The following is a 15,012-nucleotide window of genomic DNA, read 5'->3' as shown; positions in this document are numbered from 1 at the left end:
GCAAACATTTTCATAAGAAATGCGCGCCTAACTATTTTTTACGCATTAATGAATGGCCATATTTGAATAGAACAACACACCAGAGTAATAGTAATCATGATGACAGCTTCGCTGGGCAGTGTCTTTCTAACATCGGATAACATGTTGACGCCAAGTACCAAATTTTTCTTCCACGTAAAATGCAATACCTCTCATAGCTAAATACTAAAGGAATGTTAAGTGTTTAGCGAAGCATCATACACAACTTCGCGCGTTGAATTTGCAGATATTCTTTTTTTAGTCAAAATTTACCGATAGACACGGCGCATATATGCATTGCAAAAACTTGTAGACCCCTCTAACGCTACTTAGCTTGCGATATCCAAGTCGCAAAGTTTCTCGACTCACACGCTTTTGAAGAAGAAACTGTGGTTAAGGTATTGCAGCTGAAAGAAGCCGACTTATTCTTCAATACGTACGGCTCGAGCCACCTACACCCCAAGCATACACGAAGGGAACGAGCGCGCGCGGCAGCCGAGCGAGCCGGAGCGAGCGGCGTCCTGGCCGTGACGTCACTCGCGAGAGGGCGCCATTCCTCTTTCTCGGGGTAATAGAGGGCGCACGACTAAAGAACTCCCGTAGCTCGGTACTATTGCTAGCTTTGTTTACAAATATAGGCCGATATTCTTTGGTCACGAATATAGATCGATAGCTCACTCCGGATAACATTTCCGAGAGAGAAAAAAAGTAAACCAATTTTTGAATATACACGGCATATATATCGAGTGATGACCAGTGTGAAGAAGCTAGCCGCAGCGCTTCTCACCGCTCCGTCTTCATCCTCCTCAGCAGGTAACACCACAGGTAGAGGGTACACAGGAAGATGGTCGGCATTGAGTAGAAAGTGAAGGTGAACCTGCCCAGGACGTGGTACTCGGGATACTCCCTGTGTGAGCGACAGCAAAGGTTATGCGGAAACCGATAACGACGGATGCTGTCAGCTTCAACGTACCAGCATGCAGATTGTTTTACGGCAACGTTATTCGCATCGCACTCTCTTCAGCCGGCGAGCACGGATATAACGGCCCTTCAGCCAACACGTTCAGTCGTCAGTGAAACAGCGGGCCGGCGCCTGTGCCCGCTGACCGCTCCGCTCTCAAGCCCTCTGAGTAAGGGCAGTGAGCCGGCAAAGGGAGTGCTGATACCTTACTTTAGCTGGTACTAACTCACTTCATGTACAGCCGAGTTAAAAAAAAACACATTTGCGTTCATAATTCGAATTTCCTCAAACATTTGCAGCATAAAATGTCTTTTTACACTGCCCACTGCTCATTTCTCTACCTCTTTTTCCTTTCTTCTTTTTTTTTACAGTACAGTTCAAATTTTTGCCGCCAGAAGCCGCGATATGTCACCAAGAGCGCACCGTAAACCTTCCAGAGGCGCTTGAACTTAAAGTGGACGGAAGCATCACTTAATGAGGGCAGCAGCAGTAATGGAAGCATCAACCGGTCAAAAGTCGAGATAAGCTTAAAGCTTATCTAAGTTTATAGATTATAAAGTATTAATAATAATATATGGGGTTTTACGTGCCAAAACCACTTCCTGATTATGAGGCACGCCGTAGTGGGGGTTTCCGGAAATTTTGACCACCTGGGGTTCTTTAACGTGCACCTAAATCTAAGTACACGGGTGTTTTCGCATTTCGCCCCCATCGAAATGCGGCCGCCGTGGCCAGGATTCGATCCCGCGACCTCGTGCTCAGCAGCCTAACACCATAGCCACTGAGCAACCACGGCGGGTTTATAAAGTATTGGTGGCAAAAAGAGCAGGAAAGAGATTCATACGACCGGATCCTTTTCAGGCATAGGTAGCGATACAAGGCACACAAAAAAGTTTTCAGCAAGAACAAGAAAATTTATGGAGATGTATACAAAAGTGGTAGAATGAAAAACACGTACGGTACACCTGATTAAATCAAGCAGGCTAGGCGACTGTTTGTCACCGCCACGTTTCATATGTGATGCCAATAAATGATCATCATCAACAACAACGCACAATAACCGCTCAACCGCGCTGGGCCAAAAGCACGACAACCCACACTCCTAAGGCATACTTCTCAGCTATTGCTCGATAAGAATGTGAAAAGTGGAGCAGAACGAAAATGGCAGTTTCGCCGAATCACTAACTGCGACGTCAAGATTTAACGTTGCGCTTGAACATTGAACTTCTCGTACGGTGTTCACACTAAGCTCGGGTCCGACTAACGCGTGCGCGACATACGCGCGTGCCGAAATTTCGGGCGCCCTGAAAAGTTTCAACAGGACGTGTAGGGCCTGCACTGTGACACCGCACAGGCGCCACTACGGCACACGTAAAGAGCCATGTCTGCGAAATTACAACACTTTATTGATTGAGCACTGACATTCCATGGAACTTTTAGTATATAATAGTCTGCGAATATTTACCATAAAAGACACGTGACGTGAGTGTTATGTTTCGCGAAATTCGTTCGGGGACCGCCATTCTCCAAATCTTGATAAATAGTTTAGTCAAGGACGTAAGACCTGTTGTGAACGCTTTCAGTGGTTGAATAGAGCAGCAATATAACCTGCATACGCGGCATGAACCTATACGCATATCCACGCATATCAAACGCACGCCAAATGCACGCAGGGTGGCTTAACGAATTTTCTCGTTCAACTGCTTAGCGCGATGTCAACCATTGTGTTCCCGATTTGGCGGGCTGCATTTCCTTGGGAGCGGAATGCGAACACGGGGTGTCGCGTTCACGCCGCTCTCTCTCAACCACTGCCTTAGCGCGACGAGCAGCTAAGCGAAACTGCTGTCATGCTCACGCATGATGCGCTCCAAGTCCATATGTCTAGTGAACCCACTGCCACCAATCCGCAAATTCTAACATACACCCTAGAGAAATCCATTAAACTGTCATTTATTGAAATTTTATTAATTACTCCATCGCACGTTCTAACAGGTAAGTAAATATAATTAACCATAATTTCACTGCTCGCTCTTCGGAGTCTTCTCGGTTGTACAGTTTCAAATTGCTGCTCTTCCGCTTCCCTATTTGTTTGCCTACTTTGCCATAAGTAGTTATTTGCTTTGGTGCATAATAGAGGATGCGACGAGCACCCGCTGTTGTGGCGTAATGGCCTGTGGTGCTGCCCTGCTCATCATCATCATGCGCCTATTTTATGTACACTGCAGGACGAAGGCCTCTCTCCCTGCGATCGCCAATTACTCCTGTCCTGCGCCAACCAATTACCCCTGTCCGGCGCTGCTAAGCAGGTCTCGGCCGCGGAAGCCGCATTTCAATGGGGGCTAACACAGAAGCGCCCGCGTACGGTGCGTTGGGTGCGCCGTAGAGAACCCCAGCCTAGGTGGTCGAAATTCATCCGAAGTCTTCCACTACGGCTTGCCTCATAACCACATCGATCGGCGCAAAGCTCCTCCCTGATGTGGCGCGGCTGTTGTATGCAGCGTTTAGTGTGACAACAGGGCGGACGCATAGGCAATGGTGATAACTGTTATCCTTCCCCTCTCGGCTGGCGAGACCAAGCTATGACAGCGTACTTGAGTTGGGTCGCGCACGTCTCGGGCGCGCACTTCAGGATCGGCCTCCCGGCCCTGCGGTTTAAACTCGGCATCTGTGGAGCGCAGCTTGGGGTCGGCCCTACGACGACGAGCCCGTTTATGAACCAATTATCGCTGACGCTCGCGGTATAGGCAGCTTAGTTCTCAGGAGTACGCACTACTAGTGGTCTTCCCATAGTCGTATCTGGGATGGAATGTGCGGAACCACTAATCCAAACCTCCATATATTGGGCGCAAGGCGAACCGCTGGAGATGCGGGAGATGCGATCGTTTTGACGATTGGTTGGATTCGTATGAGAATTGACGTGGCAGCCAGCACTTCTTGCTGGTGCAAGAAGTTCCGGCAGCCACGCGCTGCTAGCATCGCGTTTCAATCGCTGGGCACTTTTCGTTGACCGCGAACCGCCAGCATAGTATCTGTTTCTATCGCGGCAGGGTAGAATTAATCGATGCTGATCTGGCTCGATCGCCGGAAATGCACCTTGTGACAACCGTGTGAGATTCACGTATAAGATATAGCATTCTCAGAGGAGGACAGGGGTCACTCCAGCCCTTTCCCCCTGTTGAGTTATTCTTTTCCTCTGCCGCTAGGTCACGTGGCCCCTTTTTAGCCAAGTACGACAACGACGGCACAGGGTCCGCATAAGCAGTTTGGCTGTAAAAAGCTCTGTATCTCATTTTCGCCACAGCGTAAGAAGGGTCACTGTCCACCAAAGAACATCTCCCTTCCTTCCTATGCCTTTCGGGATAGAGTCAGTTTATATCTCACTTGGCCATATATGCCAGCAGGTCGTTGAAGGCCGGGGAGTGGAGCTGTGCGGTTGAAGCCAGCGTTGAGCAGTAGATGACGGCCGTCAGGAGGCACCGGCGTAGCCGCTGGCGGTACTTCCTGGGTTCGTGTGAAATCAGCGGGCCTCAGAAAACGCTTACCCAAACGCCCTTATACTACTGCGTACGGGACTGCTTTCTTCCATGTAGCATTTCCCTTCTTTCGTTCAATCCCCTTTGCCCCGTGGAGTAAAGCCAGCCGGAAATCCCTCAGATTAACCTCTCTGCGTTACTTTCCCTCCAATATATTGTGGATGGAGTCATGGTTGCTTGTTTTTCAACAGACGTTCCGCTAAATGGAGCGGATTTTGAGCATTTTACCGAAGCAAAGGAAGAAAAGCTGTTCTAGGTGTGCAGATATGTTCGCCGGTCATCCCCAGTCTCCATTTTTATTAATGATTTTGAAAAATTTTCTTTTGCTGCTTGAGTTTTCAAGAGAACGAAAGCAATCCTAGTTATACGAGAAAAAGAATGGTCTTCATTAAATAAATACAGAAGTGTTCTGCCTGTCAGACACGCTTTCTTGTTTCACGAATTTTACCGAATCCGCAGTTTGGTTAACTCCCACAGTAAAAAAGTGTACTGGCTACGGCTCTAAAATATTTATTGACACTGGGCGGGTCAATATCATTCATTGTAGCTAATTACCATGGAGTATCATCGATATGATACGGCTAAAGAATCGCCAAAACAAAACATTGCACAATATCAGCCAAAATCCAGATTTTTGCTCTTTCTGCATCTACATATTGTCACGTACGAGTTTGCGCCGCTGTGGACAAAAGCACGTTGGGAGGTAAAGAGGAGATTGACGTGTGTCGGCGATCGGTAGATGCCGCTACCCTGGCTACTGAGCTACGACCTTGTAACTGTATATATTGTCAACAGATATATTTTCTCCCCGTAACATTTTGGTGGAGGTGCGAGGTACTCTCGCCACAAGCCGGTCCTGGATCTTCGCAGCAGGCGTCATATCGGTTCCGCTGTTATGGCCACTGACGCTGCCTCCGCCGCTCAGAAACCAACGGAACCAGTGCTAACACAGCTACGTCAGCCGGCACTCTTCATCGGCACTGGCAAGGTCAACGTCGAAGACTGGCTGACGGCGTATGAACGCGGCCGTAAGCACAAAAAGTGGGATGCCACACTTTTGCTGGCCAACGTGATCTTTTCCTCTGACGGAACCGCGAAGATATGGTTCGAGACGCATGAAGCCGACATTAGAAGCTGGGTCTCCTGCTAGGAAAAGCTGCGCGATTTTTTCGGAAGACCTGTGGGACGTCAAATGGAGACCAAGCAAGAGCTAGCATCTCCTGCCCAGACATCAACCAAATCGTACGTAGCGTATATTCAAGACGTTATGGCTATCTGCCGTAAACCGGACGCGGACATGTTGGAGACCGATAAGGTTGGACACAGCTTGAAGGTCATCGCGGACTATGCATTCAACCTTCTGCTTTACAGGAACTGCTGAACGGTTGAGTCCATCATTAAGGAACGCCGGAATTACGAGCAAGCGAAGAGGAAACGCATCGTGCAACGCTTCGACCGACTTCCGAATACGGCTGCCACTTCCTCCTGCAACGACCCTCCCGTGTCACATTAGGACCCTCCGGCACCACATCCGCCTACTGCGCCAAGCTTGACACCGTCGCGAACTTGAGGCTATGACTCCAAGTATTCACTGCCCCCATGCGCATGACAACATGACCATCTCGCTTGTTCAAGCTGTTGTCCGCCAAGAAATTTCGAACATGGACATCCAGTCTGCCGTCCGTCCACATCCCACCCCTACCGCTCCTGTCATTGCCTCTGCTGCACCTCGGGAACAATCAGGATATCGATTCGGGAACAGTCGTTCCCGAATCGATATCGGAACCCCTCTGAGTGGCGAACACCGGATGACAGGCCAATTTGCTTTGCTTGCTCCCAGGTCGGTCACATCTCCCACCACTGCCGTAGTAGCCGCTGGTACTCCTCGCCTCGACCATATGCTGATCGCTGCTTCAACCGAGACCTTCGGCCTCTGCCGCCCCTCTCTGAACCATACCATGCTGGCCTTCCCTCTCGGGGAAACAGCACTAGCCGCTCTCCCTCGCCGCAACGCCATAGTCCCGTTCGCCTACACCTCGACGTCGCTCGTCCCCGTCCTAGGCGGGCCGCTTCTCGGGAAACTAAGCAATGCAGCCTCCGGAAGTGAGGCTGCATTGACGATTCTGACTGCAAAATCCTTTATGACCCCTGCTGCTCGACCTAACACTGTTGAAATTTTTGTTGATGATGTACGCGTTCAAGCCCTCATCGATACTGGCGCTCAGGTGTCGGTTATGAGATCGGATCTTCGTAGCCGTCTCCGTAAAGTCCTGACACCTGCCAAGTTGCTTGCGGTCCGAGTAGCTAATGGCAGTACAACAGCCGTGATGAGAGTCTGCGCCGCCCGTCTTACCAGTGCCGGCCGTCCAGTGTTGGTCCTGTTCACTGTACTGGCCGAGTGTCCCCACGAAGTGATTCTTGGCATCGACTTTCTGACTGCCCATTCAGCACTTAATTACTGTGCAACCGGCACCCTTCGCCTTGAACTGCCCCATTACTTTGCCGCCCCGACCCACGACCATAAGTCCCGCCTTCGTTATACTGAATTTCTTCGACTGCAACCTGACGCTGCGACTTCCGTCCTCATGTCTCCTTCTCCACCACTTCGACATAGTCCTTACGTGGTGGCCCGACTTTGCGACGTCCTCCTGGCCCTTCAAATAGCACTACCAAGCTTAATTGTAACTCTTGTCAACAATAAAGCGTGACTTCCTCTTCTGAGCTTTGGTTCGTGTCTGCAAGTGCTTCCTGAGGGTGTATCTGTCACTGTGCAGTCCCCTTTGGAAGACTGTGGAGTAGCTGCTCTTACGCCCGAACCACGATTACCGATTCGACACTGCTGCAGCTTCTGTCCCCCCTACTTCACGCAACGACAAGTTTACTCCAATAATAGCTACTGATTTACGACCTGCTTACGCCGACGCCCTTCGCGGCATTCTGATGTCCTATGAAGACATCTTTGATTGTGGCAATCGCCTGCTATGTCGAACCCGTGTGGTCACCCATTAAATTCACAGTGGTGACGCTCCTATACACCGGCGGCCGTACTGTGTCTGCGGCTGCAACGTCAGGTGATCCAAATGGAGGTGGACAAAATGCTCTTCAAATATATTATTGAGCCTCCCTGCAGTGCGTGGGCGTCACATGTCGTTTTCGTTAAAAAGAAGGACGATACCTGGAGATTTCGTATCGATTACCGTCACCTCAATAAGATTACCAAAAAGGACGTGTATCCGCTTCCCCGTATTGAGGACGCGCTCGGCTGCTTACACGCCGCCAGCTATTTTTCGTCGACTGATTTGCGCTCTGGCTACTGGCAAATTGCAGGAGATGAACGAGACCGCGAAAAGACAGCCTTCGTCACTCCAGATAGTCTCTACCGAATTAAAGTGATGCCTTTCGGACTGTGTAATGTCCCTGCTACCTTCTAGCGCATGATTCACTCTCTTCTGCGCGGATTGAAATCTCTGGTACCTTCATGACGTCATTGTTTTTTCACCGACGTTTGATAGCCACCTCCACCGTTTCTCAGCTATCCTTGCTGTTTTTCGACGAGCTGGCCTACAACTAAATTCTGCAAAATGCCATTTCGACCACCGCCAAATATGAGTACTTTGTCACTTGGTTGACGCTGCTGGCGTCCAGTCTGATCCTGATAAAGTTCGTGCCGTTGGTTAGTTTCCATTTCCGCGTTCTTCTACCGATGTCCGGAGTTTCCTAGGGCTGTGTTCCTATTTTCGGCGATTTATCCGGAACTTTGCCGAAATCGCTCGTCCTCTACAGACCTCCTCAAAAAGGACACCACTTTCCGGAGTCCAGACCAGGCTGCAACAATATTAATGTTAATCAGTCGCCTTATCAATCTACCCGTGTTGGGTCATTTTGATCCACATGCCTACACAGAAGTTCGCACTGATGCCAGCGGCCATGGCATTGGCGCTATCTTGTCCCAACGACAGCAGGACACCAATCGCGTGATCGCGTATGTTAGCCGTCTTCTTTCAGCGCCAGAGCGCAACTACTCCATAACAGAACGTGAATGCTTGGCCCTTGTTTGGTGCATTGCTAAGTTCCGCCCTTACCTGTTCGGTCGGCATTTCACTGTCGTGGCAGATCATCATGCCTTATGTTGGCTATCCTGATATACCTCAGAGACCCGACAGGCCGTCTTGGCCGCTGGGCTTTACGCCTGCAAAAGTGCACCTTTTCCGTGTGCTACAAATCTGGGCGGCTACATAACGACGCCGACTGCCTCTCCCGCTATCCTGTACCGCAACGATACATGGCACCGCAACCGATACATATACCTGCGTTTTGTCGAACTCCGGCTTCTCACGCATCGCCGGCGAGCAGCGTCGTGACCCATATTCGCGATCCATCATCGAACGCCTTACCTCGGAGCAACAGGGCGTTTCCATCCGCATGTTTGTTCTCCAGGACGGGACCTTATACCGGCGCAATATGAATTCACATGGTGCTTAACTGCTTCTCGTCGTTCCCCAGCGTCTGCGCTCGACAATTCTCTCGCGGTTACATGATGTGCCCACTGCCGGTCATTTGGATGTCTCCCGTATACGCACGACCGTGTGCGCAGGCGATTTTTCTGGCCCGGGCTATATCGCTCTGTTTGAAGTTACGTCGCTGCATGCGAACTTTGCCGACACTGCAAGAAGCCTCCATTGTCTCCCGTTGGCCACCTTCAGCCTATAGATATTCTCAGTGAGTTATTTTACCGCGTCGGCATGGACTTCCTTGGCCCATTTCCAACTTCATCCTGGGGCAACAAGTGGGTGGCCGCTGCAACGGACTATGCCACGCGTTATGCCATAACGCGGGCCCTCCCTGTGAGCTGCGCAACTGATGTGGCTGATTTTCTCCTTCATAAAGTGATTACACCATGGTGCCCCACGTCAGCTATTCACTCATAGAGGCCGCTGTTTTCTTTCTAAGGTTGTCGGCGACCTTCTTAGCTCTCGCTCTACGCCCCACAAGTTCACGACGGCTTGCCACCCACAGACAAACGGAGTTACCGAGCGTCTCAACCGTACACTCACGGACATGCTCTCCATGTGTACGTGTCTGATGATCACCGGGATTGGGACTGCACCTTACCCTTCGTGACGTTTGCATACAATTCGTCGCGTCATGATATTATTGGTTATTCTCCGCTCTATCTACTATATGGCCGTGACCCACTCCTGCCTCTTGACTCGCTGCTCCCTTCCGATGCCAACACTGCCACGTTCTATGCTGACGACGCCATTGTTCGCGCGGCCACAGCACGTCGCAGTGCCCGTGACCGTCTTCTGGCGTCTCAGACTATCCAAAAGCACCGTTACGATAGTTGTCATTGGGACGTCCATTTCAGCCCTGGGTCACTTCTCCTGCATTGGTTACCCTCCCATCGCAGCGGCCTTTGCGATACTACCGCGATACGTCGGGCAATACAGAGTTCTTCGCCAGGTCACCAGCCTCACATATGAGATATCACCTGTGGCTTCGACGTCTTCTACCCCTCCAAGAACTTATATCATGCACCCCCCCCCCCCCCCGTTTCGCGACTAAGGCCCTATAACTCGCACACTGATTCGGCACCCTAAGAAGCATCGAGACGACGCTTCTGCCGCCGGGGGTTAATGTCACGTACGAGTTTGTGCCGCTGTGGACAAAAGGACCTTGGGAGGTGAAGAGGAGGCTGAAGTGTCTCGAGGATCGGTAGATGGTGTTACCCTGGCTACTGAGCTACGACCTTATAACTGTTTATATTGAAAACAGATATATTGTCTCCCCGTAACAATATAAATAGCACGGTTTTCACATTTTGTAAGCTTATCGCCATACCTGTGTCTGAAGTTGCAGGCAAATATCTCGTGCAGATAACAGTGCCCTAATTCACTTCGCCTTAACAACACCGAAGGTAGTGGGTTCAATTGACTCTCGTCCTTCACCATGTCAATTGGAATTAAACTTGGAGATATGGCCGGTTCGCCCATATCTCCAAGAGCGTTCGACTCCCACCAAAGGTCGTGGGCTCGGGCGCTTTACTTATCTCTCTCTCTCTAAATTAGTTAATTAATTAACACCACCAGTCGTGCAGACGCTTCTTCGCCTCGGCTTCACGCTTTCTTATAAAGAAATCGATGGCCCGATTCGCCCTAAATAACACCAAAAGTCGAGGGTTCGACTCCCACCAAAGGTCCATGGTTCGACTCCCTGTGAACTTTGGTGCCATAACGCTGAACGGCGTAACGCCCGACATCGGATTTTTCGTAAACCCCGTACTGAACTGTAACGTTATGCCGTATCATTCAGCCAGTCATGACCCATCGCCAGTCATCCCAGGCCAGACCAGCCCAGCTCATCATCATCATCATCAGCCTTGTTACGCCCACTGCAGGGCAAAGGCCTCTCCCATATTTCTCCAACAACCCCAGTCATGTACTAATTGTGGCCATGTTGTCCCTGCAAACTTCTTAATCTCATCCGCCCACCTAACTTTCTGCCGTCCCCTGCTACGCTTCCCTTCCCTTGGAATCCAGTCCGTAACCCTTAATGACCATCGATTATCTTCCCTCCTCATTACATGTCCTGCCCATGCCCATTTCTTTTTCTTGATTTCAACTAAGATGTCATTAACTCGCGTTTGTTCCCTCACCCAATCTGCTCTTTTCTTATCCCTTAACGTTACACCTATCATTCTTCTTTCCATAGCGCGTTGCGTCGTCCTCAATTTGAGTAGAACCCTTTTAGTAAGCCTCCAGGTTTCTGCCCCGTAGGTGAGTACTGGTAAGACACAGCTATTATACACTTTTCTCTTGAGGGATAATGGCAACCTGCTGTTCATGATCTGAGAACGCCTGCCAAACGCACCCCAGCCCATTCTTATTCTTCTGATTATTTCTGTCTCATGATCCGGATCCGCAGTCACTACCTGCCCTAAGTAGATGTATTCACTTAGGACTTCCAGTGCCTCGCTGCCTATTGTAAACTGCTGTTCTCTTCCGAGACTGTTAAACATTACTTTAGTTTTCTGCAGATTAATTTTTAGACCCACTCTTCTGCTTTGCCTCTCCAGGTCAGTGAGCATGCATTGCAGTTGGTCCCCTGAGTTACTAAGCAAGGCAATATCATCAGCGAATCGCAAGTTACTAAGGTATTCTCCATTAACTTTTATCCCCATTTCTTCCCAATCCAGGTCTCTGAATACCTCCTGTAAACACGCTGTGAATAGCATTGGAGAGATCGTATCTCCCTGCCTGACGCCTTTCTTTATTGGGATTTTGTTGCTTTCTTTATGGAGGACTATGGTGGCTGTGGAGCCGCTATAGATATTTTTCAGTATTTTTACATATGGCTCGTATACACCCTGATTCCGTAATGCCTCCATGACTGCTGAGGTTTCGACAGAATCAAATGCTTTCTCGTAATCAATGAAAGCTATATATAAGGATTGGTTATATTCCGCACATTTCTCTATCATCTGATTGATAGTGTGAATATGATCTATTGTTGAGTAGCCTTTACGGAATCCTGCCTGGTCCTTTGCTTGACAGAAGTCTAAGGTGTTCCTGATTCTGTTTGCGATTACCTTAGTAAATAGTTTGTAGGCAACGGACAGTAAGCTGATTGGTCTATAATTTTTCAATTCTTTGGCGTCCCCTTTCTTATGGATTAGGATTATGTTAGCATTTTTCCAAGATTCCGGTACGCTCGACGTTATGAGGCATTGCGTATACAGGGTGGCCAGTTTCTCTAGAACAATCTGCCCACCATCCTTCAACAAATCTGCTGTTACCTGATCCTCCCCAGCTGCCTTCCCCCTTTGCATATCTCCCAAGGCTTTCTTTACTTCTTCCGGCGTTACCTGTGGGATTTCGAATTCCTCTAGACTATTTTCTCTTCCATTATCGTCGTGGGTGGCACTGGTATTGTACAAATCTCTATAGAACTCCTCAGCCACTTGTACTATCTCATCCATATTAGTAATGATATTGCCGGCTTTGTCTCTTAACGCATACATCTGATTCTTGCCAATTCCTAGTTTCTTCTTCACTGTTTTTAGGCTTCCTCCGTTCCTGAGAGCATGTTCAATTCTATCTATATTATACTTCCTGCCCAGCTAGCCAGTCCGTAAGTCATTAGAGAGTTTTAGATGAGGGGGATGCAAGACGTTGGGGCCCCCAAGTGCTATGGGGCCGTAACGCCTTGCGTCCCTCTAATCTCAAACTCACTATTCAGTCTATGAATCCCGATGGCCGTTTGCGTACTCACAGGACGTGCATGTTTCCCTCGGGCAGCAAGGCGAACTCGCGCATGCGCTGTCGGAAAGGGCTGGGATGTCCCTCCGCGAGTCCGCTGTCCTCAGCCGTGACGTACAGCGTGGAGCTCCGCTCCTCTCGATGACTGCGCGTACCGGGAGACGGCGCAACATTCTCGGCGGCCGCCCCGGCAGCCTGCAGAGAAATGCATTGCGTACTCTTTCAAGTGGTGAATTTGCGCCTATCTTTGAAAGCTTATAATCCTAGAATTTTGACATTATTAATCTATATGGGCACGGGAACGGATAAATAGCGTCACGAAATGCGCGGACATAGAAACCAAATAGACGTAACGAGTGCCGACTTCAAACCAAAGCTTATCAGAAGCACACGAGTGATGTAAAGATTTTATTCAAGCGATTAAAATAATGGATAACCTAATGACAAGATAGTACAAAATTTATATAGGACGAGGGGCGGGGGAGAGTTTTTTTTACCGTTCTTTTGCTATCAGAAAAAGACGGAACCTTGTATTGAGGGGCAACGGGGAAAGACGTCGTTGCATCGGCGTTCGTGCTAGTTTCTTTCCAAACATTGCAGCAGAAATATATTTTACAGAAATCTAGAAAGAAATCTAGACAGGGTGCTAGAACAAGGATAGCGTTCAATCGCAGTGTGCCCGAACAAGAAGTGTGCTCTAGCACCCTTTAAAAACTACTTGAACGCTTTCTGGCGGCGTTCTACATTAATTTCGCATCACTCGATGCCTGAGGTGGATATCTACGTTCATGTGACGAAATATCGAAACGTGCACCTTGTACGTACGCAGCACCACGAAGGCCCGTGGCCCTTTCTTGACAATCTTGCCGGTCGTTTATAAAATTAATATACCTCAGCGGCGACGGAGGATCGGCGACCCTGGACCGGTGCGCCTTCCGGAACCGACTTGTCGGTGACGGAGGCCCGCTGCGTTTCGGTGCTGTCCGCTCGTGTGATCTCCGCCGTGGGCAACTTGTCGGTGCGCGTCGGTTCTACCGTTGTGTCGCTTCGCGCATCGGGCAACGCTGGGCGGAAAGAAGGCACGTTTCACTCTGTATAGACTCCATAGTGTTTCTTGTAATGCTATGCATTAAACCTGGCGGAAGCTTGTATGTGACTATTTAAAAATGGAGATTAAAGGGGGACGAACACGGACTCGGTTTACACTGGTAAAATATTCGTCCGCATTACAGGTCCAAAGGGCATTCAGCGAGGTGGGGGAGGAGGTTTGGTTATTACAATTAAAGCACAAGCAAACTCGCATGAGGAGCAGGATCACAAATCAAGTCTATCAGGTCCCATTCGCACGTATGCTTTTAATAGTGTCAACGCCAACTGGCTATTCGAGATGATCGCCGTCTGTGTTACATTGCGTAGCAACAGTGCGTGCCAGCATGCACGCGCGCGTCAGTATTTCTTTAAGCTAAAGACGTAGAAATGAAACGGTCAGATTTATCGCATTCGATAAATTGCTTCACGAAAGCATGCATTGCATAGATTTCAAGATGTGTGTTGGATCTGTATGTCGACATTTCTTTTTCATTTCTTCTCTTACGTTTCCGACGTTTTAGCAACTTCGACAAAATAATACCGTCATGATTTCTCGTTATTTGACAACATGCTCGTAGAAGGCCTCTTTATTGCCATCTGATTGTAATGGTGTGAAAAAACAAAAGAAAACAAGAGAAGGAATAGTGATAACGTTTCCGCAGTTTGACGCATTTTCTGATGTAGACATGCTTAAGAGGAAGGTTTTGCTGGCATACGATCGCAGGGTAATGTTGGGAGAACATCCATAGCGTTCCCGTGATGCAGATGCTTTGTTAGATGCAAATACAAATTCATTTCCATCATCGCTCTTCACAAAACTACAGTGACGCTGAGGACAAAGACGAAAAGCCTGTGAAGAGTTTTGAGAGGGCCTGTGCTCTTTTCCCGCACGGTAGAGACCGAACAGGGCAGACACTGAAAGTGTATGCCATATCGTAAAAAATTAAATTCAAACCTAAAGATGTGCCTTCTGGTTACCCGAAAATATTAGTACGATAAGCACTGAACAGTTCTTGAAGCACAGGAATAAAGTTTGAAAACTTGAATGGGCTCTTTTTCATGGTAAATTTCTAGTTTAGAGGCTTTGGCAACGTGTCTCTAATCATCTGTATGTAGTTAGTGCTTGTACTGGGTATTGCCCAGCGGTTACTAT

General features: G+C 49.0%; 1 protein-coding gene across 9 annotated transcripts in view; it reads right to left on the bottom strand.

The window, feature by feature from the left end:
* The window catches only part of LOC135910242 (Na(+)/dicarboxylate cotransporter 3-like), a 60,364-nt gene that overhangs the window by 27,363 nt on the left and 17,989 nt on the right, over positions 1 to 15,012 (bottom strand). For 7 of the 9 annotated variants that reach the window (XM_065442294.1, XM_070526855.1, XM_065442296.1 and 4 more), the window contains exons 5-8: positions 13,662 to 13,834; positions 12,784 to 12,965; positions 4,361 to 4,480; positions 806 to 925 (exon numbers count right to left, since the gene is read on the bottom strand). In XM_065442294.1, coding sequence (XP_065298366.1) covers positions 806 to 925; positions 4,361 to 4,480; positions 12,784 to 12,965; positions 13,662 to 13,834 — 595 coding nt within the window. The remainder of the gene's footprint in view (positions 1 to 805; positions 926 to 4,360; positions 4,481 to 12,783; positions 12,966 to 13,661; positions 13,835 to 15,012) is intronic. The other 2 variants (XM_065442299.1, XM_065442300.1) reach the window with 1 other exon arrangement.

The sequence above is a fragment of the Dermacentor albipictus genome, chromosome 10 (assembly GCF_038994185.2).
Source record: "Dermacentor albipictus isolate Rhodes 1998 colony chromosome 10, USDA_Dalb.pri_finalv2, whole genome shotgun sequence".
NCBI classification, from domain to species: Eukaryota; Metazoa; Arthropoda; class Arachnida; order Ixodida; family Ixodidae; genus Dermacentor; species Dermacentor albipictus.
Note: the sequence above shows the minus strand (reverse complement) of the source record. Positions and strands in the feature narration are given on the sequence as shown.